A 25356-nucleotide genomic window follows, 5' to 3' on the forward strand; every position below is an offset into this window, starting at 1 on the left:
GGCGGATGTGACGTAACTGTCAGCGGGCGCGGATATCCGGCGGCGGCGGCGGCCCGTGCCCGGTGGGTGCTCGGTGGGTGCCCGGTGGCCCCGGGGGCAGGGTCCCCCCCCGCGCTGGGGCAGGCCCGCCTGGCACCGACCCGGGAGTTGGGGGGAGCGGCTGCCCGGGTCGTCCCGGAGCTTCGGCCTCCAGGACCCCCGTTCCTGCCCGGTGCCGGGGCGTGTCCGCCTCCCCCGGCGTCCCCGGCGCCGTGGGCCCGGTGCAGCGGGGAGCGCTGGCCCTGCCTAGGGCATCTACAGGGCTCGGCGGGCTCCGCCGCTCTTGGGAGGCGCCAGAACCGGAGCGGGGTCCCGGGAGGCGCTTCCCCCTCCCCGTGCGGCGCCGAGGCTCCTGGGACGGGGATTGAACCGGCGCTTGAACCGGGGCTGGGCGGGAGTTTCCACCCGTGCCCGGTAAAAGCAGGTTCCTCCGGCCGTGGGGGAGGTGAGAAACGAGCCCGGTGGGGCTCCCCCAGGAGAGGAACCGGCTCCGGCCGCGGGTGCCCGTGGGGTGCGGCGTTTTTCCTGCCGTTGGTGTCTGTGCGGGGCCAGGGTGAGGGAAGGACGTGGCCGCCCTCCAGCAGCGCCGTGTGCTCCTGCCCGGGGCAGGCGGGGAGGGCAGGTCCCTGCCCGGGGCAGGCGGGGAGGGCAGGTCCCTGCCTGGCCCCAGTGTGGCCTCCCGGTGCCACTGGGAAGGAGCTGCCTTGGCGGGGGTCTCCCTGGCAGGGGCTCTCTGCTCTCCTGGGGGGTTCCTGCCCAGCCCAGGTGTGCCAGCGTGGCCTGCCGGGAGCCGTGGGGCTCCGTGGGACCTTCAGGTGAGGCTACAGTCCCCCTGTTCTGGGTCAGAAGAGGTTCTCACTGGGTTTGTCTTGCACCCTTTGCAGCCCGCCTGTCTGATGCCGCATTGGAAGCGGAGGCTGCCGCTATGGAGCGCGAGGATGGAGGCCACGCTCTGTATCCACACGTGCCTTTGGCTGGGAGCCGCCTGGATCCCCCTCGCGTCGTCGGACGGACTGGCCTGTGGTGGGGAGCGCGCTCCCGGCACTGACGCCCGGCACGGCAAGCTGACGTGGGCTGTCAGCCTGGAGGCGCCCGAGGAGGAGCTGGAGCAGCGGGCGGAGGAGCTGGCCCGCGCCGCGGGGCTGGTGAACATGGGCCGCGTCGGGGAGCTCAAGGGCCACTACCTCTTCAGCTACCAGCCCGAGGGCTGCCCGGCGAGCGAACCCGAAGCAATAAGGAGGTCGGTGGACACTTTGTTTGCACAGCACGACAGCGTGCGGTGGCACTCGGAACAGAAGCTTCTGAAGCGCTCCAAGCGCAGCCTGCGCTTTAACGATCCCAAATACCCCCAGCAGTGGCACCTGGTGAGTGGTTTTCCGGCCCCTGCCGTGCCAGCGGGCTCAGGCTGTTTGTGCAGCCGCACGCAGGCTCTCCCGGGGCAGGCGACGCGGTCGGTTTCCGTGCTTGCAGCGAGGAGGAAGCACGCTGAGAGCTTGCTGTGCTCGCTGCGGTACCGGGAGGAGGCAGCTCCCGTGGCTGGCCCCGTGGCTGGCTGGTGCTGAGGTGGGCACAGGGGTTGTGGCCAGAGCACACTGTACAGTTAGTGTCGGCCCTGCGGCACCGGGCACCCCGCTTCGTGGCTCGAGCGACTGTTGCTCACTGTCCACGTCAAACAAATCTGCTGTGACTCCTCCCTGCGCTCCCAGCCTGGAGCACGTGGTAGCCAGCGTGCCCGACAGGTCTCGGAGCCCCTTTCCTCACAGCTGACCCGCTGCTCCGCTCTTCCTCTCCTCTCGCTGTCCTTTCTGGTGCTTAGAACAACCGCAAGAGCCCCGGGAAGGACATCAACATCACGGGCGTGTGGGAGCGGGACGTGACGGGGCGCGGGGTGACGGTGGTGGTGGTGGACGACGGCGTGGAGCACACCATCAAGGACATCCAGCCAAACTACGTGAGTGCCCTGTGCCGGGAGGGGGTGAGGGCAAGCTGGAGGCCGGGCAGGGCAGCATGAGTGCTCAGCTGCCAGCAGAGCCTGGCCCACGCAGTCACCCTGGGCAGACCTTTCCCTGGGGGATTTTGCAGCCAAGTCGCAGCCTTTGTGCTCTCCCAGGAGGGAGCTGCTTAGGCGTGAGAGCTGGCCTCCCTCTGACCCCAGCAGTGCTCCAGCTGCCTCTGTGCGTCCCCTTCCCGCAGCAGCAGATAGCAGTGTTGAGCTGCAGCCCTGTGTGGAAGCAGCCCCTCAGCTCCCGTGACCTCCAGGCTGTGTTTCAGCCCGTGTAGCGCGCTCTCGAGTCCTGCTTTTCCCGGAGAGCTGAGAGTAGAGCCCCGAGTCGTGACCGTGGGTCTGTTTTCAGAGCCCAGAAGGCAGCTATGACTTGAACTCCAATGACCCCGACCCCATGCCTCACCCCGATGAGGAGAACGGCAACCACCACGGGACCCGCTGCGCGGGGGAGATCGCTGCCGTGCCAAACAACAGCTTCTGCACCGTGGGAGTTGCCTACGGGAGCCGCATCGCAGGTATGTGCGCGCCTCGGCGGCTCAGCGTGCTGCCCTCCTGCCTGCTTGTCTCATCCCCAGCGCTGTGGGGCCGGGGCACGGCTCCGTGGGAGGGTGGCTTGGTCCAGGCAGCTCTGAGTCAGCCAGCACCTTGCTCAGGCTGGTTGGTCTGTCGGAGGGAGGAGCCGGTGCCTGCCTGAGCTGCTCTCCTCTCCGCTGGCCCTCGGCCTGGGCTCTGCCTCGTGTGGATGGATGGGGCACAATGGCTGTGCCTCTCTCCTCTGCAAAGCCTGGGAACGTGCTGCCGTGGCCCTGGCTGTCCCTGGAGCTCTCACGCTCCTTCGCAGAGGGAGGCAAGGTCTCCGTGCCTGGCAGGATGCTTCCCTGGCAGAGCAGAGGACGCTGCTGCTGTGCCATGCCCACGACGTGATACTGTCCACACCCGGCAGATGGTGCCACGTTCCCTGGCCGTGACACGGGGCTGGGGAGCGGGTGGGCCCTGGGGTGCCCCGAGGTGCTGGGGACCGGGAGCTCGCCCAGGGCTCTGCAGGAGGCTCGGCACCCCTGCCTTGTGCTTGCCTCCCTCCCTGCCTCGCCCCGACGGGTCACTCCCTGAGCAGCCACCCCGGGGAGCACTGCTCTGGGTAGGGGGCCTCGGGGGTACGTGGCAGCGAGCCCAGCTGGTGTTCGGTTGTGCTGTCACCATCACCAGGTTGTGGCAGTGGGACTGCAGGGCTTGGCAGAAGAGCTGTGTCCAGCAGAGGACGTGGAGCTGTGCATGAGGGCGCATCTGCCATCCCTCACGCACCTTCAGCCTCTGCGGGCTGAGCTGCAGGGCTGCAGGCCCGGGAGGTCGGGTTGTGTCAGGCTGGGAGGGTGAGTGTCCCTGCTGTGACCCTGCCCAGGAACGTGTTTGCGCTGTTCATACAGCTTGCTTTGACCCGCCGTGGTCACCTTCGTTGTCCTGTGTCCTGCAGGCATCCGGGTGCTGGACGGGCCCCTCACCGACAGCATGGAGGCCATCGCCTTCAACAAGCACTATCAGATCAACGACATCTACAGCTGTAGGTGAGCCCTGAGGGGGCCCGGGCTGTGCCGACACCCAGTGAAGGGCTGTGGGCCCCGCTCTGCCTGGGGAGGGGGGTCACAGCTCCTGGCTGAGTGCTCCCACCAGCCCCTCTCCTCCTGGGGCTCCAGCTAGCCTTGAGGCACCAGCACCAGAACGGCCGGTGTGGGTCCTGGGAGCGTGCCTGGTGAGCAGGCAGGCTGCGAGGTGGCGGGTCTGTGCCACCCTGCCTGTCCCCTGGCCCGGTGCCCGCCTGTGCCCTGCAGTCAGGCTGCCTCGGGGGCTCTGAGCAGCTCAGCCGAGGGGGCCTGCAGCTGGGCACGTAGGATGGGGCTCTGTTACTGCTGTTAGGAGTAATGCAATGGGAGGAAGAGGTGCTGACTGCAGCTCCTGGGGCTGTCACTTCATGGCTGTCTCTCTTCGCAGCTGGGGTCCAGATGACGATGGGAAAACTGTGGATGGCCCCCATCAACTGGGAAAGGTAAAAACCAGTCCCAGCAGCACGGCTGGCTCCCGGGCTGGCCCTTCAGTGCTCGTGGCTTCGTGCCTGCCTGGACAGGCGAGGAGGGACGTTGCTGTGGCACAGTGCACATTTGTTTGCTTCCCTGGCTGCAGGCGGAGGCGTTGCGTGTCGCTGTGCGGTGGGAGGTGAGGGCAGCGTTCAGGCAGTACTGGGTGAGCTTTCCAGGGAGGGGCTGGTCCCAGCAGGGAAACACTCTTTCACAACCTGTGGTGTTGTGCTGACAACTTCTGCAACCCAAGGGACGCTCTGTGCTCAGGAGCCCGAGCGTTCCAGAGGCCCCTAACCTGGCACCGCGCTGCCCCGGGATGTGGTTCTGATCCTTTCTCTTTGGCTTGGCTGCCTTCTGCTGTGCTTCTCCAACCACAAGACAGCAGTTACTGTGCTGTTCAGAGCAATGCTGACAGCTGAGCTATCAGTTCGCAATGACAAGTGGTTTCCAGTTCTGCAAGTTAATTTACTGTGTTCCTGCGTGCAGAGGCAGCTGTAACGAGTGCTGGGACTCAGAGCACAAGCAGAGCTTGCTCTACCTCAGCAGGGTGTCCGGAGGGCTTTGTGGCCAGGGCAGTGTGTGCCTTCACTGGCCGAAGGGAGGGCAGAGGAGGAGGGTTGGTTTCCAGCGGGACTGAGTTCTTGTGCATCAGTCATGAACCCTTTATCTGGGTGGGAACGGCGTCTGTGCAAGGTGTCAGCCTGGACATGCGCCTCCCGAGTGGGGCTGGTGTGGTGGTGATCCTCGGCGAAGGCAAAGCCCAAGTGCACGTGGGGGCTGGGACCTGGCAGAAGGGCAGCGGCCACGTGTGGGTAGTGTCAGTGGGCAGGAAAGCCTTGATGGGGCAGAGAAGCCTTGATGGGGCAGAGAAGCCAGCTCCAGAGTGAGCCCTGCTGCGGCTGGGAGGGCTGAGGCTGCTGTGTTTCCTCTGGAGTTCAAGTGCTGGTCAGCCTTTGTGCTGTGACTGCCTGGGAGGCTGCTTTTCCTCTTTATTTATTTTTAATGCAGAATCCACTTAAAATCATAGTGAGCTGTAGACCAGCCGTTCCCCAGCCAAGGCATCGCTGCCTTTGTGACACACTCGCTCTGGAGTCTCGCTGTCTGGCTGGGGCTGTAACAGACACAACCCCCTGCCTCTGCTGGCGGCGTGAAACACGGCCCAGAGGGGCTGTCCTGGCCCCGCTGGCACCCCCAGGGCTCGGCAGGGCTGGTTGGTGAAACCTCGGAGCGTGGACGTTGGGTGCTGGATGGAGGTGCCAGGACAGAGTGTGGCAGTGACGTTCCTTCCCCACAGGCCGCCCTGCAGCACGGCGTGATAGCGGGTCGCAGGGGCTTCGGCAGCATTTTCGTGGTGGCCAGCGGCAACGGCGGGCAGCACAGCGACAACTGCAACTACGACGGTTACGCCAACTCCATCTACACCGTCACCATCGGTGAGCGCGTGCCTCCCGCCTCGGTCCTTCCCAGCGTGGAGAAGGGAGGTCATCCCAACAGCACAGAACGTCTGATCCGTGTTCTGGAGGGCAGAAGCCACACGAGGGTAGAAGATCTGTGTCGTATTAAGCACAGTGAAAGGTTTATTGCGGCTCTCTTGCCTGTAGACCTTCCCACAGTGAAAGATCCAGGCGTGGGTCTGGTTTCCCTGCCCAGCTCCCAGCCTGTGAAGAAGCTCAGCTGGCAGGAGGGCTCTGCAGGGGCTCCTGACCTCAGATTGCAGCAGTTAGAACGAAAGAGGCCTCGCGTGGCCAATGCCTTCTCCTGTTCCCCAGGCGCGGTGGACGAGACGGGCTCCATGCCGTTCTACGCCGAGGAGTGTGCCTCCATGTTAGCCGTGACCTTCAGCGGCGGGGACAAGATGATGAGGAGCATTGTGAGTACCACGCAAGGCACGTGTCTTCCCCCCTGCTCCGCTGGCCACGCCTGGCCCCGGGGCTGGAGCAACCCAGTGCAGGGAAGGGACGAAGCTCTGTCCCTCCTGATCGCCACGCTCTGCCTGGGGCTGCTAGGGGGGTCCTTTGTGAGGCGGGGAATGAAGGTGCTTTTTATGCAAGTCCTACATGAGGGGTGCTGCGAGAGGGAGGTTCCTGTTCCTAGTTGTTCCCCGTGTCATCGCTGCCTGTCAGCCTGTGACTCGCAGTGTGGTGGCCCTCTCTCCACAACGGTGTTGGCGGGCACGTTTGTCACCTCAAGCGCAGGCAGGATGGCAGACCGAAGGGGACTGCGCTCCCTCATCTCCCTGCTCTGTGCTGCTGGGACGGGGGCCGCTTGGGTGACCCTGAGCAGCCCCTCTGCGCTGTGTCCCTGGGAATGTCACCCAGGGAGCCCCCGGCTCAGCCCCGGGGACCGCCAGCGCAAGACAAGCTTTATCCCAGCCATGTGTGTGCCCCTTTGCAGGGAGGAGTGAGCCTGGAGCGAGACTCCCGTGCCCCTGCGGGCTGTCCTGGAGAGCAAGGGGGGGCTGCAGCACGCCGTGCCCAGCCAGCCCCCCTCCCTGCTGCTCCGAAGGGATGTGGGAGCAGCATTGGGCCCTTTAAACTACTTGGCCCCAGGTCCTCCTCTGTTCTGGCACACGTGCCTCTCCCAGCTGAATTTTTCAGAATATTTTTATCAGCTTTTCCTTTTTTTTTTGCCAAAAAATGACTTCTTGTCAACAAAATGTCCTTTTTGCCTGAGCCAAGCAGCCGGGCCTGTTTTCCCCAGCGCCAGGCCTGACCCAGCGTGTTCCTCCATCGGCACTGGGGCAATTGAGGGGCTGTCAGGCTGACCAGCCCCTACGGCTGTGACCCGTGCCTGTCCTGCGGGGCCAGCGGGGCCAGCAGAGCCCGAGCCCCCCTGGGGCAGCTTGGGGTAAACGTCGCTGGCTCCCAGGCCTGACTGTTTGGGGCTGGGTTGTCCCTGGCTTGGCGGGCACCGGGAGCGTCCCCTGTCAGGATGGGCAGGTCCCAAAGGCTTTTCCTGGCACGGCCGATGAGGCAGCGAAGTCCCAGTGCCAGGTCAGAGTCAGCAGTTTATGTCTGGCTGCCCCAAGCCCACTGCTTTGGAGGGCTCACTCGCCCCTTCCTTCCGAACACTGCCTTTACAGGATGCTGGTGTGGGAGCTGATGCCCCTTTTCCTGGGGGCAGTCTGCTCCTGAATGCCCTTTGTGCTGCAGGGCTGTCGGAGTTAAGTGCTCAGTAGCCATCTGCTGGGCTTTTTCTTTTACCAGACTATAAACTTTGAGTGGTTTCCTTAATGGGAAGAATTTAACACGGCGTCTGGCACGAGCTGCGTTTCCTACTGAAGGTTGCTGCTGCTCGGGGTGTTCCTCGTGGGACGTGCAGCGCCCGAGCTGGAGCTGTTAACAGCTCGCAGAGCGTTACTGAGTCGGGCAGAGAGGGCTACAACCCCCCAGCTTTGGGCAGCGCAGGCTGCCTGCCCGCGGGGGGCACGGGGAGACCCACACGTTCAGTTGGCAGTGGTGGGGGGTGATCTGGGAACCTCCCCGTGCCCCTTTGAGGCTGTGCGTGCTCCAGGCAGCCCCGCACCAAACCATCTGCGCCCAGCTCGGGGCTGGGGAGCTGTATGGTGTCCTTTCCACCTCATACTGGTTGTTGCTGGGTGCCCATGTCCTGGCCAGGAACTGTCTGGTAAATGTTTCCAGGCTCTTCAGCAGCTGGTCCTGGACCCTCTCCCCCTGCTGCTGCCCCGCTCTTGTTGTTGTTCTGCTCTTGGCCGAGGGAGGATGACAGCATCTCTGGCTGCCCCTCCTGTCTCCCAGCCTGATCTCGGCAACCACAGAGAGAAAGCAAGCTCGTGTGCTGCAAATTCCTCCCTCCTGTCTGGGGCGGGGGAAGCTGCCCGTGTGAGGAGGCAGCTGGGAGACAGACGGATTAGATGTGGTTCATGCAGGCAGGGGGTTTGGGACCACCTCCCTGTGTCTCTGCTCTGGGGAATGAATCCTTGGGCACCTGGAGAACTTCCTTTGTCTGACAGCCTTGCACAGAGGGGACACGCTCTGGGTGCTGGCCTTCACTGTCCTCAGCAAGTAATACTCGGGCGCCCCTGTCGTGCTGGGGCATCGCTCCTTTCTTAGCTGTCTCCAGGACGATGGTGGGAGCCCCAGAGCCCCCATCTCGTGCCCTCTGTGTAGCGTGGGGGGCAGTGCTGTTCTCTGGGGGCTCCGCTGGAGCAACCAAGCCACTGCCCCCTGTCCCAGGGCTCTTGCTGGCTGTCGTGTCACAGGCTGAGGGTGGGCTGCGGGAGGAGCTGGCGTGGTGAGGGCACGGCTCGGGGCCAGGACCGCGTGCCCGGTTGCTCGAGTGCCTGTCCCAGCCATCCCAGCGTGGCAAGCAGTGGCCTGACAGGAGGCATCTCCCCCCTCTCTCGGCAGGTGACAACAGACTGGGATCTGCAGAAGGGCACGGGCTGCACGGAGGGGCACACGGGCACGTCGGCCGCTGCGCCGCTGGCAGCCGGGATGATCGCGCTGATGCTGCAGGTGCGGCCCTGCCTCACCTGGCGGGATGTCCAGCACATCATCGTCTTCACCGCCACCAAGGTGAGTCCCCTCCCTCCCCCTGCCGCCCTGCAGGGATGCTGCCGAGTGGTCCTGCTGCGTGCATCCTCAGTGTCTGCCTGCCCCTCTGCAAATCTCTGGGTTGTCTGGCTCCCAGCAAAGGGATCGTGTTTTCCCCTCGCCCCTCGTTCCTTCCAGGAACGTGGCTGAGGCATTTTCCTCTGTCATGATAACAAACGGGGTATTTGCTCCAGGAATGCCTCCCCCTGCCAGCATACAGGTCTGCCAGGGGCTCCCCGGGCCTGGCCCGCGGGCACCGGGAGTGTGTGTGTGCAGTGCAGCGCAGCCAGTGCCACCCCACAGGCCGTGCAGGGGGCCAGGAGCAGCTCTGCCCTGCTCAGGCCTCTCCTCGGGCTCTCAGGGGAGCGGGAGCTGAGCGGAGCTGCCCCGTTCAGCTTAGGGCCAGGGCTCCTTCCGCAGCCCTCTGGGGAGCAGGATTCTGCGGCCAGCTAGCGCTGTGCTGCCTTTGGCACCGGGCAGCGTTTTCCACAGCTGCATGCCAGCACCACAGGAGCGCTACAGCCTGATAAGTGACGGGACCCAGATCTGTCCTGGCCCAGCTGCTGTTGATTTAAAGGACTTGGTTCCCTCTCCCCAAGGCTCCTGCCATCCCCCAGGCTGTGGCTGGGGCAGGAGGGGGCCGGGAGCAGCTGGGATGTTTCAGAGCAGAGGCATTTGTGCCCTTTCGTGCTGCTTGATTTCCTTTCTGAGGAGCTGGGAAGCGTCTTTGTCCTGGGACTTGTTTCAAACAAAGGTCAACCTGTTTCATTCTAATAAGGCCATGTGGGTTTGCTGCCCTGCTGCTGTGGGATGCTCCCGAGCCTCCTTCCCTTCGGGCCTGGGTTTGCTCAGGGTCTGCAGGGCTGCCCGTGTCCCCAGGGGGTGACAAAGGTGCCCTGCGTTTCTTTCCAGTATGAGGATCGTCACGCCAAGTGGGACGTCAACCAGGCCGGCTTCAGCCACAGCCACCAGCACGGCTTCGGCTTGCTGAATGCCTGGAGGCTGGTGAACGCTGCCAAGGTGAGTCCCTGCCTGCCCCAGGGCCGCCCCGTGGGCCGGTGGAGTGGCCACAGCCCCGTGGCGGGGACAGGCCCTGTGCCAGCGCCGTGGGGTGACACTGCTGCCGTTGAGGGCCAGCGCTGTGGCCGTCCTCCTGCCAGCCCTCGCTGTAAGGCTGCTTTCGGTGTGAAGTAATGGGGCTTTGGGCAGGGCCTGAAGCCTGCCCCGAGCTGCTGCTCTCCTCACTATATATAGCCATGGGCGAGAGCCTTCGCCGTGGGAGCCGACAGCTCTGATGGATGGCTCGGGAGCTTCGTCAGAGCCCCGGCACCTTCCTCCCTGCTCCAGGGAGGGCGTCACGCCCCGAGGAACCGGGGTGTTCTCAGCTGGTCGCTCTGGGCTGCGTGTCTCGGGGGCTGCCGAGGGTGTGCTGTGCTCAGAGCAGGCAGGGGCCTCCCTGCCTTCCTCCCTGTGCCTCCAGTCGCGTGGAGACCATGGCACATCCCTCTGGTGCTCGTGCGTGGAGTGCCGTGCAGCTGGGCCGGGTCCCTACTGGTTGCCAGCAATGCCCCCTCTCTCTCAGGGACTTCCAGGCTGCAGGGCCTGGGGTTCTGCCACCTCCCCTGCCCCGCTGTGCCTGGGCTCAGAACGGCTTCAAGTCACCCCTCAAAGCCACGTGGGTGGTGGTGGAGACTCGATTGGAGCCTGGGTTGGCCCTTGTGGCCCCAGGCAGCCCCTCTGCTCTGCCCGCAGGCGTGCGGGCACCCCTCTCCAGCCCCGCGGCGCTCGGGGCAGCCCCTGCGTGCTGCCCGGGTCTGTGTGCTCCAGAGCAGCGGCGGGAGAGGCCCCCGGGTCCGTATCCACACCATGAGGTGTGCTAGGGACAGGAGCAGCCTCCAGAGCGGTGGGAGGTGGAGATGGTCGTGCAGAGGGGGTGCAGCCTCGCGCTGAGCCCTACCTTTCCCCTGGCAGGTCTGGGAGTCCGTGCCCTACCTCGCTTCATACGTGAGCCCGGCGCTGAAGGAGGGCAGGAGCATCCCGGTGCTGCCGCGGGAGCTGGAGGCCGCCTGGAACGGTAAGAGCCGGTGTGCCACGTGCCAGCACGTGCTGGCACACAGCAGGCCAGGGACCCCGCACGCTGGCCCACGGTGCAGCCAGGTGTGCTGACCTGCAGGCACGAGGCCACCAAGGGGTTAAGCGCTGGGCTGCCTGGGCTTTCTCCTCTCCCTTTCGCTGCCTGTCCCCAGGGGATCTGTGCCTGCTGCTGTGGTCCCCTCCCCATAACTCCATCCCCTGGATTGATGTCTTGGAGGAGCCAGACAGGCCTTAGTGAGCAGGGCCGGGCTGGGCAGCAGCCAGACCCGCTCCTCTGCCTTTGACCATTTTAGGTAATGCTCCAGCTCCCGACTTGGCCACATAAACACGGCGCTGCTTGGGCTGCTACCAGCTCGGCCCCAAGCCCTGCCAGCCCCCAGCGGGGCACAGCTGCTTGCCCCGAGGCAGGGCCCCTGGCCCACTCCCCATCCCACCGGAGATGCTGCCCCGGGCAGTCTGGCCCTGCGCCCCTCGCTGCCCCAGCCGCAGCTCCTGGCAGAGATGCTGGGAGCTGGTAGTGCCTGGAGGCTGTTCCCCAGGACAGAGGTGCCCCTGGAAAGAGTTTGGAGCTTGGCAAGCTGGACCTGCCCTTGCAGGTGGTCCTGTCCCTCCCCTCCTTGCTGCAGGCTCAGGAAATGCTGGGCAGGCGCTGGACACGTGTCCTCCCTCTCTCCTGTCCTTGCCCAGCTTTGCTGCATGCTGCTCCCCTGCAGGTTCCAGCACCACAGGGCCCCACAGGACAGAGGGACTGGGGGGACCTGGCTTCTGGCCCATGTCAAGCAGCTCGAGTGTGAGGTGGGGTGCCTGGGAGGAGGTGTGCCAGGACACCTTTACCTGTGCCACCTGGGGAGGCGTGTGGGTGGCTCGGCTTGGGCAGACAGGGAGGCTCCTCGCAGAGCGTGACCCAGGGCCAGGCCACCGGGCACAGCGTGGCTTGGCACGGCAAGCCGAGCGTGGAGTGTGGCTGCCCTGGCTCCTGCCTCCTGCTCCGGGGACATGGGCACCTGGGGCAGCTGGGAGGAGGCAGAGAGGGGGTGTGTGTCCTGCTAAGTGGCACAGCAGCCCCTGAGGGATGGCTGGAAGTGGGGACTCCATCCTGGCCACCAGCCTCGGCAGACCCTGCCTTCCCTTCCCCAGTCACCCCCGCCGACCTGGAGCTCTCCGGCATGAGGACCCTGGAGCACGTGGCCGTCACCGTCACCATCACCCACCCCCGCCGCGGCAACCTGGAGATCAGGCTCTTCTGCCCCAGCGGCATGATGTCCCTGATAGGGACCACCAGGAGCATGGACTCGTAAGCACCGGTGGGGACAGGGGTGCGGAGGCTCACGCTGAGGGCAGGACCCCCGGCCCAGCTGGCCCCGAGCGGCAGAGCCAGGGCCCGTGGCCAGCCTCGGGGCTCGGGCCACGTTACCCTCTCATGGGTGGCTTCTCCTCACCCTTTGGCAGGGACCCCAACGGCTTTGCTGACTGGACCTTCTCCACGGTCCGTTGCTGGGGCGAGGAGGCCCAGGGCACTTACAGACTGGTCATCAGGGACATCGGTGAGTCCTGCCTTCCCGGAGGCCCTTCGTGGCGTGGTGGCAGCAGCTCCAGGCCGTGCCCTGGGGAGCTGCCAGCCCAGCACCTGGGCAGCGGCCGGTTGGCTCCCTGCAGTGCTGCCCAGCCACGTGGGAGCGTTCCCCACCAGTCCAACCGCTCTCTTCCCCAGGAGACGAGAGCCTGAGGCCTGGCACCTTGAAGCAGTGGCAGCTGACCCTGTACGGCTCCTCCTGGTCCCCCGCAGAGATGAAGGAGCGGCAGAGGTAGGACACCCCGGCCCCGTCTGGGTGGGGAGAGGGGAGGCGGAGGGCTGAGGGGCGTGATCAGGAGTGTCTGAGCAGGGGCTGCTGGGCTGGAGCAGCGTTGCTGTGGGGTGCACGGCTGGGTGAGGCTGCAGCCTGGCGCTGGCCCCTGGCACGGGGCGCTGGGGCTGCACAGAGCTCTGTGGTTGGGTCTGACCCAGGAGGGCAGCCCTCGGGGGTGGAAGGGCACCCCACACCCTGCGTGGGTGCTGGGGACCCTCCCTGGAGCAGCCCTGCCTGTGGGACCCTCACGGGGCGCCGCTGTCCCCCAGGCTGCTGGAGGAGGCCATGAGCGGGCAGTACCTGCGCAGCGACTTCTCCCTGCCCTGCCCGCCGGGGCTGGAGATCCCCGAGGAGCAGCGCTACACCCTCACAGCCAACACCCTCAAGGTGAGCCTGGGGGGATGCCAGTGGCGCCGAGCCCCCCTCCTCTGCACGAGGGACGGGGGGACCTGCCTCGCTCATCGCCGTGGCACCGTGCCCTCTCCCCTGGGCATGGCTGAGGGCTTTGTTTCTAAGGGTTTTCCTCCTCTGCAGACCCTCCTGCTGTTGGGCTGCTTTGCCGTGTTCTGGACTTTCTACTACATGCTCGAGGTGTGCCTGAGTAGGAACAACGTGGGGCTGGACCTGCCCTGCCACGGCTCCCCCGCCTGCACGTGGTACCAGCAGGGAGGGAAGCACAGGGCCCCGGAGAGCGGCCTGGAGCTGGAGTCTGTGCCCCTCTACTGCGAGAAGGACACGGAGGACGTCGAGATGGAGTGTGAGCACCCGGAGCCTGCCCAGGAGGAGGAGGGGGAGGAGGGCTCCTGGACCGCCCCCCACCCCAAACTGCCCAGCAATGGCAGAGCCGTGAGCGTCCACGAAGCAGCCCCCGCCGGAGCAGGGTACCTCAGCCCGCAGGACAGGGAGCACCAGCCGTGCTAGCTGGGGCTGGGGGTGTGGGCCGCGGCCCCCCCGCTCGGTACGTCCTTCTCGAGACTTTCCTGAGCCACCAGGGACCGTGGGCCTTGTGTCCTGTGGCAGGTGGCGTTGGAAGGGGCTCGGAAGCAAGGAGAAAGAGTGCTGGCAGCAGGAGGGGAGCGTCCCTTTCCCTCGCTCTGGAAAATAAAGCAAGCCTTAAACCCCTTCCTGGCGGAGCCTGCCCTGCAGCCCCACGGGGGGCTGCCCTGTGCCCTCCTGGGCGCGTGGCACGGAGCTACGCACGGAGCCCCCTGCATGCCACGGCTCTGCGACCTTGCAGCATGAGGAAGGAGTGTCGCTTTGTCCCTAACTTCTGCAGAGTGAGCCTGGAAAAGGTGGCAGGGCCCCTGGCAGCTGCCTCTGCAGCGGGGACCCCCACAGCACTGTTGTTCTCTGGGCTGGGAGCCGGCCAGCACCCACCAGTTGTGCCCAGCTTTGAAGCAGGAGTCGTTTTGCCCATCTCCAGCCAGCGCTTGCTCCCTGTGCTCTGACCCCGCCGCCTCCACCTCTCCTGCAGGTGGGTGAGCAGCCGTGGGGCTGGGGGAGGCCGAAGGCAGCGCTGCTTTCTGCATTGTCCTGCTCGGGGGGGCTGGACGGGGCCGTCCCGCCTGGGGTGGGCACCGAGGGGGGAGGCACGAGCCCGTTGCGGCCCCAGTTTGTGCCCAGAGGGATGAAGCCGTGGCCTTGGGGCCAGGACGGGGCGGTGGAGTTGCTCTGGCCGTGGCTCATCTGTGCAGGGGGTTGGCTCGTTCACGCGTCTTTGGGGTCGTGGGTTTATTTTTTTAAAGCTGGGGTTGGTTTTTTAATCGGCAAAGCCCTTTGGTGCAGCTTTCCAAATAAAGTCTTAAAAACCCTCCTCTCCCCGCTCTGTTGGTCCCCTGCCCTCCCAGCCCTGGGGACGCTCCTGGCTTCTCCCCCCGGGCTGTGCCCTGCCCCGCAGGAGCCGGGGTACCGGGGGCAGCTCCGGGCCGGGGGAGGCGAGGGCTGGGCCAGCATTTGGGGCGAGCAAGGAGGAGGGTTGGCCCTGTGGCCGCCGAGCCCCAGCTCTGCTTTTCCCCAGTTTGGAGCTGGAAGGAGCAGCGGTGGCCCAGCTTTCACGGCGGGTGGCTTCGGCGTGGCGGGAGGAAACCTTGTCAGGCCGCGCTCAATGGATCACCTTTTAATTCTGACAAAAACGAAGTACAAAACCGAGGCCGATGTTCTTTTCTCCCCGTTCGCAGGGATCTCTGCGGCGGTGGCGCGGGGCTGCGGGCAGGCGGGGGGGCCGGGGCGCCCACCCCTCCTGCCCGCCGTCCCGGGGAGCGCGGCGGGGCACCGGTGGGTGCCGGCGGGGCAGGGCCGGCGGGCAGCAGGGAGGCGGCGGGGGCGTGGGGGGCCGGCGGGCAGCGGGCCGGGGCAGGGCGCGGTGCCGGGGCGTCGCCAGGGCTGGGCGCGTGGCATGGCCGGGCACAGGGCTGCGGCGTTGGGGGTGCCTGGCGTTCTCTTTGCAATAAATACCAATCGGTGGGGGCGGCCGCCGGTGCTGGGGCGGCTGCGGGGCCGGGGGGAGCGGAGGCGGAGGTCCCGGCCGGGGCGGCTCTCGCGGGGGGCGGCGAGGGGGGCTGCCTAGCTGATGATCTGCCGGGGCCGGCCGTAGCTCATGCCCGCCTGTGACGCGCCCTTGTTGCTCCCCATCTGTAGGCCGATGACGTTCTTGCCCTCCTTCAGCTGGCTCTCGGTGAACTCCCGCTTGTGCTCCTGCGCCTTCCTGCGGGGCGGAGGCAGAGCCCACGTGGCACCTGGACCCTGGTCCCCGGGGCGCCAGCAGCCCCCGGGGTGCCCCGGCCACCCTCCCTCCCCAGCTGCAGGGTGGGGGGGTCCCCACGCCCAGGGCCACGCTCCCCAACTTACTTCATGAACCAGTTGGGGTCTCCGTGGTAGTGCCCGTCGTTCTTGGTCACCGCCACGCTGCCCAGGGCCACCAGCGTCCTCTGCACCGCCGCCATGTCCTTGGCTGCCGAGGGGCGGAGGGGCGTGAGCAGGGGCAGGGCGCAGCGCGGCAGCCCCGGCCCCCCCGACCCCGGCTGCCCCCCGCCCGCCCTCTCCTACCCTCAAAGAGGTCCACGGTCTGGAACATGTCGGTCTTGATGACGCCGTAGTCCTCGGCCGCCTTGAGGAACTGGGCGATCTGCTCCATCTGCTTGAAGACCATGGTGGGGGGCGCGTCGGGGATCTTGACGGGCTTGGAGCCGTCGGGGTAGAGGCTGTTCACCAGCCTGCTCAGGACCTGCCGGCAGAGCGGAGCCCGGGCTCACCCGCTGCCGCCCGTGGAGCTGCCCCCGCCGCGCGGCAGCCCCGGGCACGGCGGCGCCCGGCCCCCCACTTACGATGCCGTTCTTCAGCCAGACCTGGAAGCCCAGGCGGCCCCGCTCGGGACGGCCCACCGCCGCCCCGCACTGCGCCACGATCCACTCCACCAGCCGGTCCTCCAGCTCGTCGTCGTACTTCTTCTCGATCTTGGACTGCACGTCCCTGCTCATGCCGTAGGCCGGGCCCTTGTTCGCCATGTCTGCGGCGGGCGGGAGACCTGCCGGCGGCGGGGCCCAGCGGGGCGGTCAGGCACCCCAGCGCCCCGAGGCACCCGCCTCCCCCCTGGGCACAGCAGGGCCCTGCCCTCCTCCCGGCCCTTCCCTTGCCACACGACGGCCCTTCAGCTCCGTCTGGGCACGTTGGGAGGTGGGTGCGTGGCCGGGACCCCCCAGCCTGCCCGGACAGACCGTTCCTGTCCCAGCAGAGGGGCCTTGTCCCTGCTCCCGGCTCAGGCTGTGCAGGAGAGCGGCCTCGTCCCCGTCCCCTGCCCGCTCTCGGCTGGCACGAATGTCCGTGGCGTGGCCGTGCCCTCCAGCCGGAGCAGCCGTGCTGCCCCCGGCGGGGCTGCAGAGCAGAGGGGTCGGGCTGGCAGAGTGGCCACGGTGGCCATGGCACAGTTGGGGTGGCCACGCCGTGCTGGGGCAGGGTGGCCGTGGTGCCGTGGGGTGGCCGTGGCGTGGCAGGTCCTGGCACAGGCGCGGTGGGAGCCGTGCCCGTGCCCTTGTAAGGGCATGCTGCGGGCAGAGCCAGCAGGTAGCTGGCGGTGGGCAGGGCCGGGGGGATGCCAGGACATCCTGGGGCGGGCTCTGAGACATGGCACGGCTCAGTGCAGCAGAGGACGCGGACCCCGTTGGCTGGGCACCCCTGTGCCCACACCCCAAGCACCACCAGCGCACCCAGCAATGCCGTAGCCACCCCCTCTCCACGCCCTGGCCCAGGGGGTCCATGTGCAGACCCCAGCCTCGCCGGTCACGGCTCACGTGGCCACAGGGCAGTGTCCACTGGCCACCAGCTGCCCCTGGACCTGCCGGTCCTGTGCCCATCTCCTGTCCTCGCCAAGGCGTAGGGCAGGAATGGGTCAGCAGGAGCTGGAGCTGCCCTGAGCCCCCCGCAGCCCCGGGGAGCTGGACCCTCCTCGGGCAGTGGCACCCCGGTGGCAGGAGCAACATCCCCAGGGAGGGCGCAGGATCGCGGTCCCGGAGCAGCATCGCCATCCCTGGCACAGGGTCCCCATCCCGGGGAGCAGCACCCCTGTCCCCACCCTGGGCCCCCTCCCCGCCGCCCCCCCCAGCAGGACTCACAGCGGCTGCTCTCGAGGCGAGGGGCGACGCTGTGCGCGGGAGCCAGCGCTCTGCACACTTCGGAGGCTGACCCGAGCTAAAAGGCCGGGGCTGGGCCCGTGATGTCAGCGCGGCCCGGGGGCCACCCCCCCCAGCCCTCCCTCCCGGGGCACGCCACCCCCGCCGCGCACCGGGACTCCGGCCCAGGCACCATATTTGGGGAAAGACTCCGAAAAGCAGCGACCGCGGCCCGTGCCCCGAGCATTCCCCGCGTGCCTGCGCCCCGCCGGGTTGGGGGGCAGGGGCTGGGGGCTCACAGACCAAGTCCTTTTATAGCCAGGCGCTCGCCGCCGCCGCCGAGGGCTTCTGCCCTGACTTCATGGCTGGTTTCCCCGTGTGCTCACTGCGGGGAGCGGGGGCGGCCGAGTGGGGCTGTGGGGCTGCAGCGGGGGCACGGTGGTCTGGGGGCACCCCCAGCCCCTGGTGTGCCCCACTACAGGCCCCTCAGGGCAGGGTGGCGAGGCCACAGGCATGGCATCCCGCGGGCGTCGTGCCTGGCCACCCCATGGCCATCCCCAGGATTCCCTCTGGCACCGTGCTGGGATGCCCAGGGGAGCCCTGGTACCCTTGCTGCCCTGCACACCCCTAACCCCCCTGGGGCTGCCAGCCGCACCGTGCCACCCCCCATGCCCCACAGACCCCCCCCGGGCCGCACAGGGGGTCTCTGGGGCAGGAGGGCAGCACTGCCCAGCCCCTGTGGCATCTTCCCTCTCCCCAAGTCCTGGTGGGACGGAGAAGCCGGCACCGCAGCAGAGTGCGGCTGACGGCGGGCGGCAGCCTGGCCTGGCAGAGCCCACTGCCCCCCCGGGACCCCCGCTGCCCCCCCAGGACCCCTGCTGACCCCCGGTGCCCAGGCAGGAGGCAGCAGGCGCGGGCAAAGTGCAGACACTTTAATGCGAGTCCCTTCCCGCAGCCCCGCGCGCGGGGAGCCCACGGCAGCCTCGGTGGGGGCGGCGACGGGGGGGCCCGCACCCTCCCGGGACACCGCAGGAGACACAAGTGGGGCCTGTCCCCCCACCGCCATCGCCACCACCGCGGACACCCACGCTCCCACCTCCCACCCCTTCGACTCAGGCACTGAAGAGAGACCCGCACCCGTGGGTGCCAGGGGGCCGCTGGCACGGCGCTCGCCCCAGCCCCCTGCGCTGCGGGTGCGCGGACACGGAGCAGCAGCACCTCTTCCAGTGTCACTTGCCACCCAGGACGGGTGCCCCGGCAGCCCCCCAGCCCTGTTTTTGGCCACCACAGGCACGCAGCGCCGGGGAGGGACGTGGCCGCCGGGGAGGAGGCACACGGGGACCCCGGGCTGCGCGGGGAGGGGGACGGAGCGGCTGGGGGACCCGCAGCACGGGCATCCCTCCCCGGGGGCGCAGGGCGCCGCGGCAGGACCCCCTCCCGGGGGCTGCAGCCGGCGTTTGGCACAGTGCCGGGGCAGCGGGCGGCCGGGCCCCTAGAACACGTAGATCTTGTCCCGCTGGACGCAGTCCAGGTCGTCGTCCAGCGTCAGCAGCACCTGCGGAGCGAGGGCCGGGGCGGCGGTGAGCGGGGGGCCGGGGGCGGCGGGGGCGGCCGGCGGCGGCGGGGGCAGCCGGGCGGGCGCCGCCAGCACCCACCAGGAAGGAGCCGAACATGGCGATGGAGGAGAGGAAGTGCCAGATGTCGTGGTCGTCGAAGAAGTCGAGCAGGATGCAGTCGCGGTTGTGCTCCCGCGACTCGGCCGGCGTTTTCTGCGGGGCACAGGGCCGGCATCACCGCGCCGGCCGCCCCCCGCCCCGCCGCGCCGCCCGCCCGCTCACCTGCCACGTGCTCAGCCCCTGGAAGAAGAAGAAGAGGGCGAAGCCCCAGACCACCGAGGTGCCGACGATGCAGAGCAAGGGGATGAGCTGGATGCGCTCGCCGCTGCGGAGCTGCGGGAGAGGCCGCGGTGAGGGGCGGCAGGGGCTGCCCGGGGCTCCCAGCCCGCCCGGGGGGCCCAGCGCCCACCTTCATGATGATGTAGAAGGCGAAGTAGAGCAGGAGGTTGCAGATGCCGATGGCCAGCAGGTAGGAGGCGAAGTCGTTGGGGCGGACGATGAGGCCGTAGGCAGCGCTGGGGAGGCAGGGACGGGCAGGGGGTCAGCGCAGCCCGGGGTGTCCCCCCACGCCGTCCCCCCGGCACGCCGGCAGCCCCTGGGAGATGGGGCAGCGTGTGGGGAGGCCGGGGCTCCTGCAGCTGCAGCGGGGACCCGCCGTGCTCGGCTCATGGCTGTGGCGAGCTGCAGATCTCAGCCTCAGCGGGGGGGACCGCAGCGGGGACGGGGAGCGCCGGGCTGGGGGGGCAGCGCGGGGTCTGCCCCGCACCCAGCCCCGCACTTACAGCGACCAGTTGATGATGTTCCCCATGACCAGCAGCACCATTCGATCCTGCGGAGGGCGAGGGGGCCGTGAGGGGCGGGTGGGGGGTGGGATGTCCGCCCAGCCGGGCCCCCGGTGCCAGCACTCACCACGTACATGGGCCCGCTGCACTGCCGGACGCAGTCCGTGTACAGCACGTGCAGGATCCTGCGCAGGATGCCCGAGTCTGAGGGGACAGGAGAGGAGCGGTCGCACCCGGGGGGCCGCCGTGCCGCCCCCCCTGGCCGTGCCCCCCACCTCACCCAGCTTCCAGCGCCCCATGTAGTAGAGCTGGGTGCTCAGCAGCAGCGTGGCCACGATGTGCATGACGGAGAAGACGATCCAGAAGGCCGTGTTCCCCTTGCCGAAGACCTGCGGGGCGAGCGGGGCGGCGGGCAGCGGGGGCGGGCGGCCCCCCCCTCCGCCGGCACCCCCCTACTCACCACGCCGAGCACGGAGAAGAAGATGACGAGGGCCAGGCAGGCGTAGGCGCTGTAGGCGCTGGCGTTGATGTCGGGGTGACGCTTCTGGTAGAGCTTCAGCATGCAGAGCCCGGCGATCATGTACATGAAGGAGGTGTCTGGGGGGGGTGCAGCGGTGAGCGGGGCGGGGGCGGCCCCAGCGCGGGCGGCGGGGGGCCGGGGGGCACTCACCGAACTGGAAGTTGGTGTAGTTGGGGCAGACGTGGTAGCAGGCGCTGAGCAGCCCCTCCATCATGAGCGCGGTGCCCATGGCGTAGAAGAGCCCGAAGTGCTTGGGGATGCCGCACTCCTGGGGGCGGGAGGGGAGGGAAGCGGGGGGTCCCGGGCGGCCAGGCCCCCCCCGGGGCGCGCAGCGTCGCACGCCCACCCCGTACCAGGGCGAGGGCGTCGTTGCGCAGCAGCGCCCGGTTGTAGTTGATCTCCCGCTGCAGGATGATGAGCAGGAAGAGCAAGCCCAGCAGGACGTAGCCCAGGTTGCTGAGGATGTTGTTGAAGGCGCTGCGAGGGGATGGTCTGGACGTGGGTGCTGCAGGCCCCCCTCTCCCCCCCCGGGGTCCCACCGCAGCCCTGCCCCGGGCGCGGGGGTCCCCCGACCACCCGCTGCCACCCCCGAACCCACCTGAGGTTCCCCAGCGGGTGGGCGCACAGAAAGTTGTAGTAGCAGATGTCCTGGTTGCCGGTGACGTTCACCACCTGCGCGTGGGCACGGGGAGAGCAGGAGACGGTGGGGCGGGGGGACACGGGGGGACACAGGGGGACACGGGGCCGCAGCCCCCCGCGCCCTGGGGACACGCTTACCGTCTGGTAGGTGATGACGAGCTGGACGACGGGGAGGGCGTAGAAGACGGCGATGGTGGCGATGTTCCTGGGAGAGGCGGGGGGGCGTCAGGGGGTGCCCGCCGCCCACCCCACGTCGGGACGCCGCCCCGTGCCCCCCGCCGCCCCCCGCTCACCAGAAGTAGATCTGGTACTTCTTGCGCAGCACCCGCTTGTCCTTGCGGGCCAGGTCGGCCACGCAGAGGTATTGCTGGAAGGAGGAGAGGCAGGTGGAGGGGCCGGCCCGGCGGTGGGGGGCCGGGGGGCCGGGGGCGCGGGGCGGGACGCACCTTGGTGCGGATGACGTTCTTGTCGTAGTCGATGTCGGCCAGCGTGTCGTAGTCATCCTCCTCGACGGAGCTGAGCGAGTCGAGGCGCGGCCGCCCGGCCACGTTCTCCAGCGAGCGCTCCCCTGCGCCGAGCGGGGCCGTCAGCAGAGCCCCCGGCCGAGCCCCCCGCCCGCGGGACCCCGATCACCCCCAATTAACCCTCGGCCACTCCTCGCCACCTCACGCCGGGGACAGGCTCCAGCTCCCTGCGGAGCCCTGCGCTGCCCCGGGGACCCGCGCTGGCCGCGCCGGAGCGGGCGAGCATCACCCCGTGCCCCCGACCCCCTGGGCCCTGCGAGGCTGGGGACAGCGGCGGGCCAGGAGGACGATGTCCCCCCCGTGCCCTGCAGCCCCTCAGGCAGATTTTGGCTTGATTGGCCCGTCCCTGCCCGGTGCCAGCCTCTACCCATGGCAATGCTCAGCGGCCTCAGCGGGGCGGAGGGCGTGCGCCGCTTGAACTGCTCCTGCCCTTCAAAGGAAAGCGAGAGTCATCGGCGCAGGAGCGGGGCCGAGCCCCGGGGGGGATCCCCGGCGGGTGTCCGTCCCGCTGGCACCGGTGGAGACCCCGCTGCGGGTTGCAGCAGTCCCGGGAGATGGAGAGGGGCAGAGCCCAGCCGCTGCCGGCAGCGCGGCACCGTTGGGGCATCCCGGCACTGCAGCCGTGCCCGCCACCGCGCCGCTGCCCCGGCACTCACCTGCATAGCCGTAGGGGACGTCGGCGGAGGCCACGCTGTCCGTGAGGCCCTCGGCGCTGCTGGAGGAGCCGTTCCCTGCACGGACGGGCAGAGCCAGTGGGCACGGGCGCCTGCCGCGGGCGGCGAGGCGAGGGCGGGCGCGCAGCACTCACCGAAGGAGCCGTACCCGCAGCCGTCGTAGGGCGCGTGGCCCAGGAAGGAGTCGGGGATGCTGCGGCCGTGCCCTGCCACACAGGAGGGGCCCCGTCAGCAGCTGCCCATGGCACCCCCAGCCCGGGGCCACGCGGCCGCTCGGCACAGAGCAGCACCCCGCGGCCCTGCCCCGGCGTGGGAGCGGGACCGCAGCGAGGGACAGAGCTGGCACCTACCCAGGAGAGACGCTGGGAGCCCCCGGGGAGCCGTGGGAAGGAAGAGACAGACTTGGTGAGACGCCCCAGCCCCAGCGCGGCCGCGCCAGCCCCGCAGCAGGGAGCCCCAGCCCCGGGATGTCCCTGTGCCCCCGACATTGGGGTGTGTCGCAGGGGGCTGGGGGACAAGTGGGGCTCAGGGGGACAGTGGGGAGCTGCTGCACAACCAAGGGGTTCGCCACGGGCTCGAGAGGGCAAAATAACGGGGAGTGCCCCCAGCAGAGTCACCGGCTGCTGCCTGCAGCCCCTCACCCGTGTCCAGGCTGGGCGAGTCCATGGCTGCCAGGAGCCCCTTCCTCTTGTGCCGCCTGCCGAGGGAAGGGGCCATGAGCAGCGAGGGGCGCGGGGGCACAGCACGCCGAGGGCCCCGCCGCGCCGGGGAGAGGGGCAGGGTGGCGCGGCACCCGCGGCTCAGCGCCTGGAGGGGACAGCGGCCGCGGTGCCCGGAGACTCACCGGCAGCTCTCCCAGCAGGCGATGAGCAGCGTGAGGACGTAGAAGGAGAGGAAGATGCCGAGGCAGAAGAGCACGCTGCTCACGTAGGCCTCCGCTGCGCAGGGCCGGGACAAGCCCTCAGCGCGAGCAGCACCCCGGGGACCCGCCGTGGGACCCCCGCAGAGCCCAGCACCCCCGGCCCCCAGCGGTCCCTCCAGGCTTACAGGTTATGGCGGGCGACACCGTCACCTCCAGCATCTTCTGCCGGTTGTGCTGATCCACGGGCTCGTCTGGAAGAAGGCGCGGGGGGATCAGCCCTGCTCCTCCCCGCTGCTCCGCCGGGGTGGGGGGCTCAGCCCTCTGCGGGCGCCGTGCTCCTCCCCATCCCCAGCGTCACCCCCCGGGGGTACCTGGGGAGGCACCTTTGGAGAGGGGGTAGTAGGGCAGAGCCCCCCCGCACGCCTCGTCCTCCGTCTTCACCACCACCACCACGTAGAAGCTGTTGCTGGGGAAATCCTTCTTCTGCGGCGGCCGTCCCGGGGGGGCGAGAGACGGGGGTCAGCAGGGCCCAGCCGGGGGTCTCCCACGCCGCCCCCCGCAGCCGGGGCTCCCTGGGGGGCTTGGGGCCGCCCCAGAGCGATAACTCTGCCAGCTCTGTTAACCGGCGCTGCCCGCCCGTGCGAGGCGGGGGCTAGAGGGGGCACAGCCCCCCGGCACGGCCCCACGCCCACCTGCACCGTGATGGCCGCCTTCTTCGTCATGGTCTGGTACATGCCGATGAAGGCCACGTTGTTGTCCAAGTCGTAGACGGGGCACTGCGGGGGCGGAGGGGCCGTCAGCGCCGCCGGGCACCGCGGGTCTCCCCGACGGGAGGCCCCGCCGCCCAGACCTACCAGGATGTCCTGGATGGAGATGACGGAGCAGGGGAAGGCCATGGCCGAGGTCACCTTCACGATCACCGAGTCCACTCCCGCGGGGAACTCGTACTTGAAGTACTGCGGGGCAAAGCGCCTGTCACTGCCATGGAGCCGCGGTCCCCTCGTCGGGCTGGCGCTGGGCGCAGACCCTCTCCCCCGCCACGCCGGCCCCTCCTCACCTGCGGCTGGGCGGCCGTGGCGTTGAAGCCGAACCTTTCGTTGGTCCTGCGGAGAGCACGGGAAAGGAGATGTGCGGTGAGGGGAGCCCGCAGCCCCAGCTGGCAGGGCCGGGGCGCGGGGTGCCCTCACCGCAGCACGAAGTTCTCCACGCGGGTGACCCGCAGCTGGTACGAGGCGTTGAGGGACAGCGTGGAGACGTCCACGTAGAAGTGCTGGGTCTCCACCTCCGCCTTGGTCTGGGGCTGGCACAGCGTGCGGCTCACCTCCTGGTACGCGTACTTGCGCTGGTACCTGGGCAGGCAGAGCCGTGCTGCGCCCGCCGCCCTGCCCGCCGGGACCCCCGCCCGCCTGCCACCGCTCCTCGGGGCTCGGCCGGGCCGCCCCACCGATACTCACAGGCCGCGGAGGATGAGCGGCACCTGGAAGGAGACCACGGCCTCCTTCTGCCTCACCACGAAGAGGACGGGCAAGTCCTTGTGGTCGGAGAGGACGTTCACCGAGACCCGCACCCCCTCCGTCTGCGGGGACAGCGCGGGGGCGAGGCGTCGGCGGGGCAGCACCGGCCACCGCGGGCTCGTCCCCGGCGGCTGGACTTTGCTCGGCCATCGTGGCGGAGATGCCTCCCCGCCACCCGCGCCGCGGGCTGCCGCCGCGCCCCCCGCGCGCCCCACGGCCCCGGCTTGGGGGGGACCCCGCGGGAGGGGAGCCCGTGGGGCAGCGGGCGGTGCGGCCGGCTCACCCGGTTCCTCCGGACGCTGTGGTTGAAGGCGTAGATGTTGAGCAGGTCGGCGTCCACCCAGTCGGCGTAGGCGGTGTCGAAGCTGGCCTCCTTCTCCACCACCCGCCGCGGCCCGCGGGGCTGGGGCAGGGTGGGCGGCAGGGCCAGCAGCGCCCACGCCAGCAGCGCCCGGGCCAGCGCGGCCGCCCCGGTGCCCGGCATCCCGCCAGCATCCCCGGCCGCGCCCGCCGCTCGCTGGCCGGCCAAGGTCCGCCGGGGCGGGACGGGACGGGACGGGACGGGTGGGTCAGCCGGGGCGCGCCCGGGCACCCTGCCCCATGGCCAGCCCCGGTGCCGGTGGGGGTCCCTGGCCCTGACCCTGGTGCCGGTGCGCAGAGCCCGGTGCCGGTGTCCGCAGGCGGGACGCGGTGCTGCTGCCGGTGTCCGGTGCTGGATCCCGGTGCCGATGTCCGGTGCCGGTGCCGCTGCCGGTGCCGCTGTTGGTGTCCGGTGCTGGATCCCGCTGCCGGTGCCGCTGCCGGTGTCCCCGCTCCGCTCCCCGCTGTAAACACGGCCCGGCGGTGACGTCGCGCCCCGTCACACGTCGAAGGGCCTGACCGGGGAAGTGACGCGGCGGCGGCGGGCGGTACCGGGGACGGGCGGCCCCTGCCCGGGGGGAGCGGGTCCCTCGGCAGCCCCCGGGGCACCCCCGCTCCCGGGGCAGCCCCTGCCCCGTGTAGGACCCC

General features: G+C 69.0%; 3 protein-coding genes across 10 annotated transcripts; 1 reads left to right on the forward strand and 2 right to left on the reverse strand.

Moving 5' to 3' along the window:
- Positions 1-18: 18 nt before the first annotated feature.
- On the forward strand, positions 19-14145 carry PCSK7 (proprotein convertase subtilisin/kexin type 7). Of its 3 annotated transcripts, none has more exons than XM_068418296.1 (16): positions 19-62; positions 924-1403; positions 1856-1990; positions 2394-2559; positions 3516-3606; positions 4031-4085; positions 5411-5549; positions 5886-5986; positions 8487-8654; positions 9585-9692; positions 10644-10746; positions 11904-12060; positions 12216-12310; positions 12478-12571; positions 12883-13000; positions 13148-14145. In XM_068418296.1, exons 2-16 carry the CDS (start codon positions 936-938, stop codon positions 13532-13534), a joined length of 2385 nt encoding a protein of 794 aa, XP_068274397.1. In that variant the 5' UTR covers positions 19-62; positions 924-935; the 3' UTR covers positions 13535-14145. The 3 variants fall into 3 exon arrangements, with proteins under 3 accessions (XP_068274397.1, XP_068274395.1, XP_068274398.1); XM_068418294.1 differs by having other exon boundaries at positions 40-484; XM_068418297.1 differs by having other exon boundaries at positions 49-73.
- A 569-nt stretch (positions 14146-14714) lies between these two features.
- On the reverse strand, positions 14715-17295 carry TAGLN (transgelin). Its single transcript, XM_068418298.1, has 5 exons — positions 17221-17295; positions 15937-16136; positions 15659-15836; positions 15461-15563; positions 14715-15317 (listed from the first exon to the last, which is right to left on the reverse strand). The coding sequence occupies exons 2-5, from the start codon at positions 16114-16116 to the stop codon at positions 15176-15178; spliced, it is 603 nt and encodes a 200-aa protein (XP_068274399.1). The 5' UTR covers positions 16117-16136; positions 17221-17295; the 3' UTR covers positions 14715-15175.
- Positions 17296-18611: 1316 nt separating this feature from the next.
- On the reverse strand, positions 18612-25193 carry SIDT2 (SID1 transmembrane family member 2). 6 transcript variants are annotated; one of them, XM_068418267.1, is made up of 27 exons: positions 24632-25193; positions 24289-24410; positions 24022-24183; positions 23892-23937; positions 23689-23790; positions 23527-23610; positions 23218-23317; positions 23020-23085; positions 22817-22910; positions 22614-22669; positions 22323-22334; positions 22107-22178; positions 21955-22029; positions 21221-21342; positions 21068-21141; positions 20913-20979; positions 20734-20807; positions 20489-20612; positions 20286-20403; positions 20076-20212; positions 19896-20004; positions 19743-19819; positions 19616-19662; positions 19243-19348; positions 19056-19166; positions 18873-18986; positions 18612-18772 (listed from the first exon to the last, which is right to left on the reverse strand). In XM_068418267.1, exons 1-27 carry the CDS (start codon positions 24830-24832, stop codon positions 18710-18712), a joined length of 2535 nt encoding a protein of 844 aa, XP_068274368.1. In that variant the 5' UTR covers positions 24833-25193; the 3' UTR covers positions 18612-18709. The 6 variants fall into 6 exon arrangements, with proteins under 6 accessions (XP_068274368.1, XP_068274367.1, XP_068274372.1 ...); XM_068418266.1 differs by having other exon boundaries at positions 23206-23317; positions 24632-24847; XM_068418271.1 differs by lacking the exon at positions 22323-22334.
- Positions 25194-25356: the final 163 nt, after the last annotated feature.

The sequence above is a fragment of the Nyctibius grandis genome, chromosome 25 (genome assembly GCF_013368605.1).
Source record: "Nyctibius grandis isolate bNycGra1 chromosome 25, bNycGra1.pri, whole genome shotgun sequence".
Lineage (NCBI taxonomy): Eukaryota > Metazoa > Chordata > Aves > Nyctibiiformes > Nyctibiidae > Nyctibius > Nyctibius grandis.

Excerpts from the sequence above, each read along its gene's own strand:
- PCSK7 (XM_068418296.1), top strand. The coding sequence starts at position 936 with ATGCCGCATTGGAAGCGGAGGCTGCCGCTATGGAGCGCGAGGATGGAG. Across the intron at positions 1,991-2,393 it reads AGGACATCCAGCCAAACTAC|AGCCCAGAAGGCAGCTATGA; the intron begins GTGAGTGCCCTG and ends GTCTGTTTTCAG. Across the intron at positions 12,311-12,477 it reads ACTGGTCATCAGGGACATCG|GAGACGAGAGCCTGAGGCCT; the intron begins GTGAGTCCTGCC and ends TCTCTTCCCCAG.
- SIDT2 (XM_068418266.1), bottom strand. The coding sequence starts at position 24,832 with ATGCCGGGCACCGGGGCGGCCGCGCTGGCCCGGGCGCTGCTGGCGTGG. Across the intron at positions 23,938-24,021 it reads GTGGAGAACTTCGTGCTGCG|GACCAACGAAAGGTTCGGCT; the intron begins GTGAGGGCACCC and ends TGCTCTCCGCAG. Across the intron at positions 20,005-20,075 it reads TCTTCTCCGTGCTCGGCGTG|GTCTTCGGCAAGGGGAACAC; the intron begins GTGAGTAGGGGG and ends CTCGCCCCGCAG.
- TAGLN (XM_068418298.1), bottom strand. The coding sequence starts at position 16,116 with ATGGCGAACAAGGGCCCGGCCTACGGCATGAGCAGGGACGTGCAGTCC. Across the intron at positions 15,837-15,936 it reads TCTGGCTGAAGAACGGCATC|GTCCTGAGCAGGCTGGTGAA; the intron begins GTAAGTGGGGGG and ends CTCTGCCGGCAG. Across the intron at positions 15,564-15,658 it reads GACCGTGGACCTCTTTGAGG|CCAAGGACATGGCGGCGGTG; the intron begins GTAGGAGAGGGC and ends GCCCCTCGGCAG.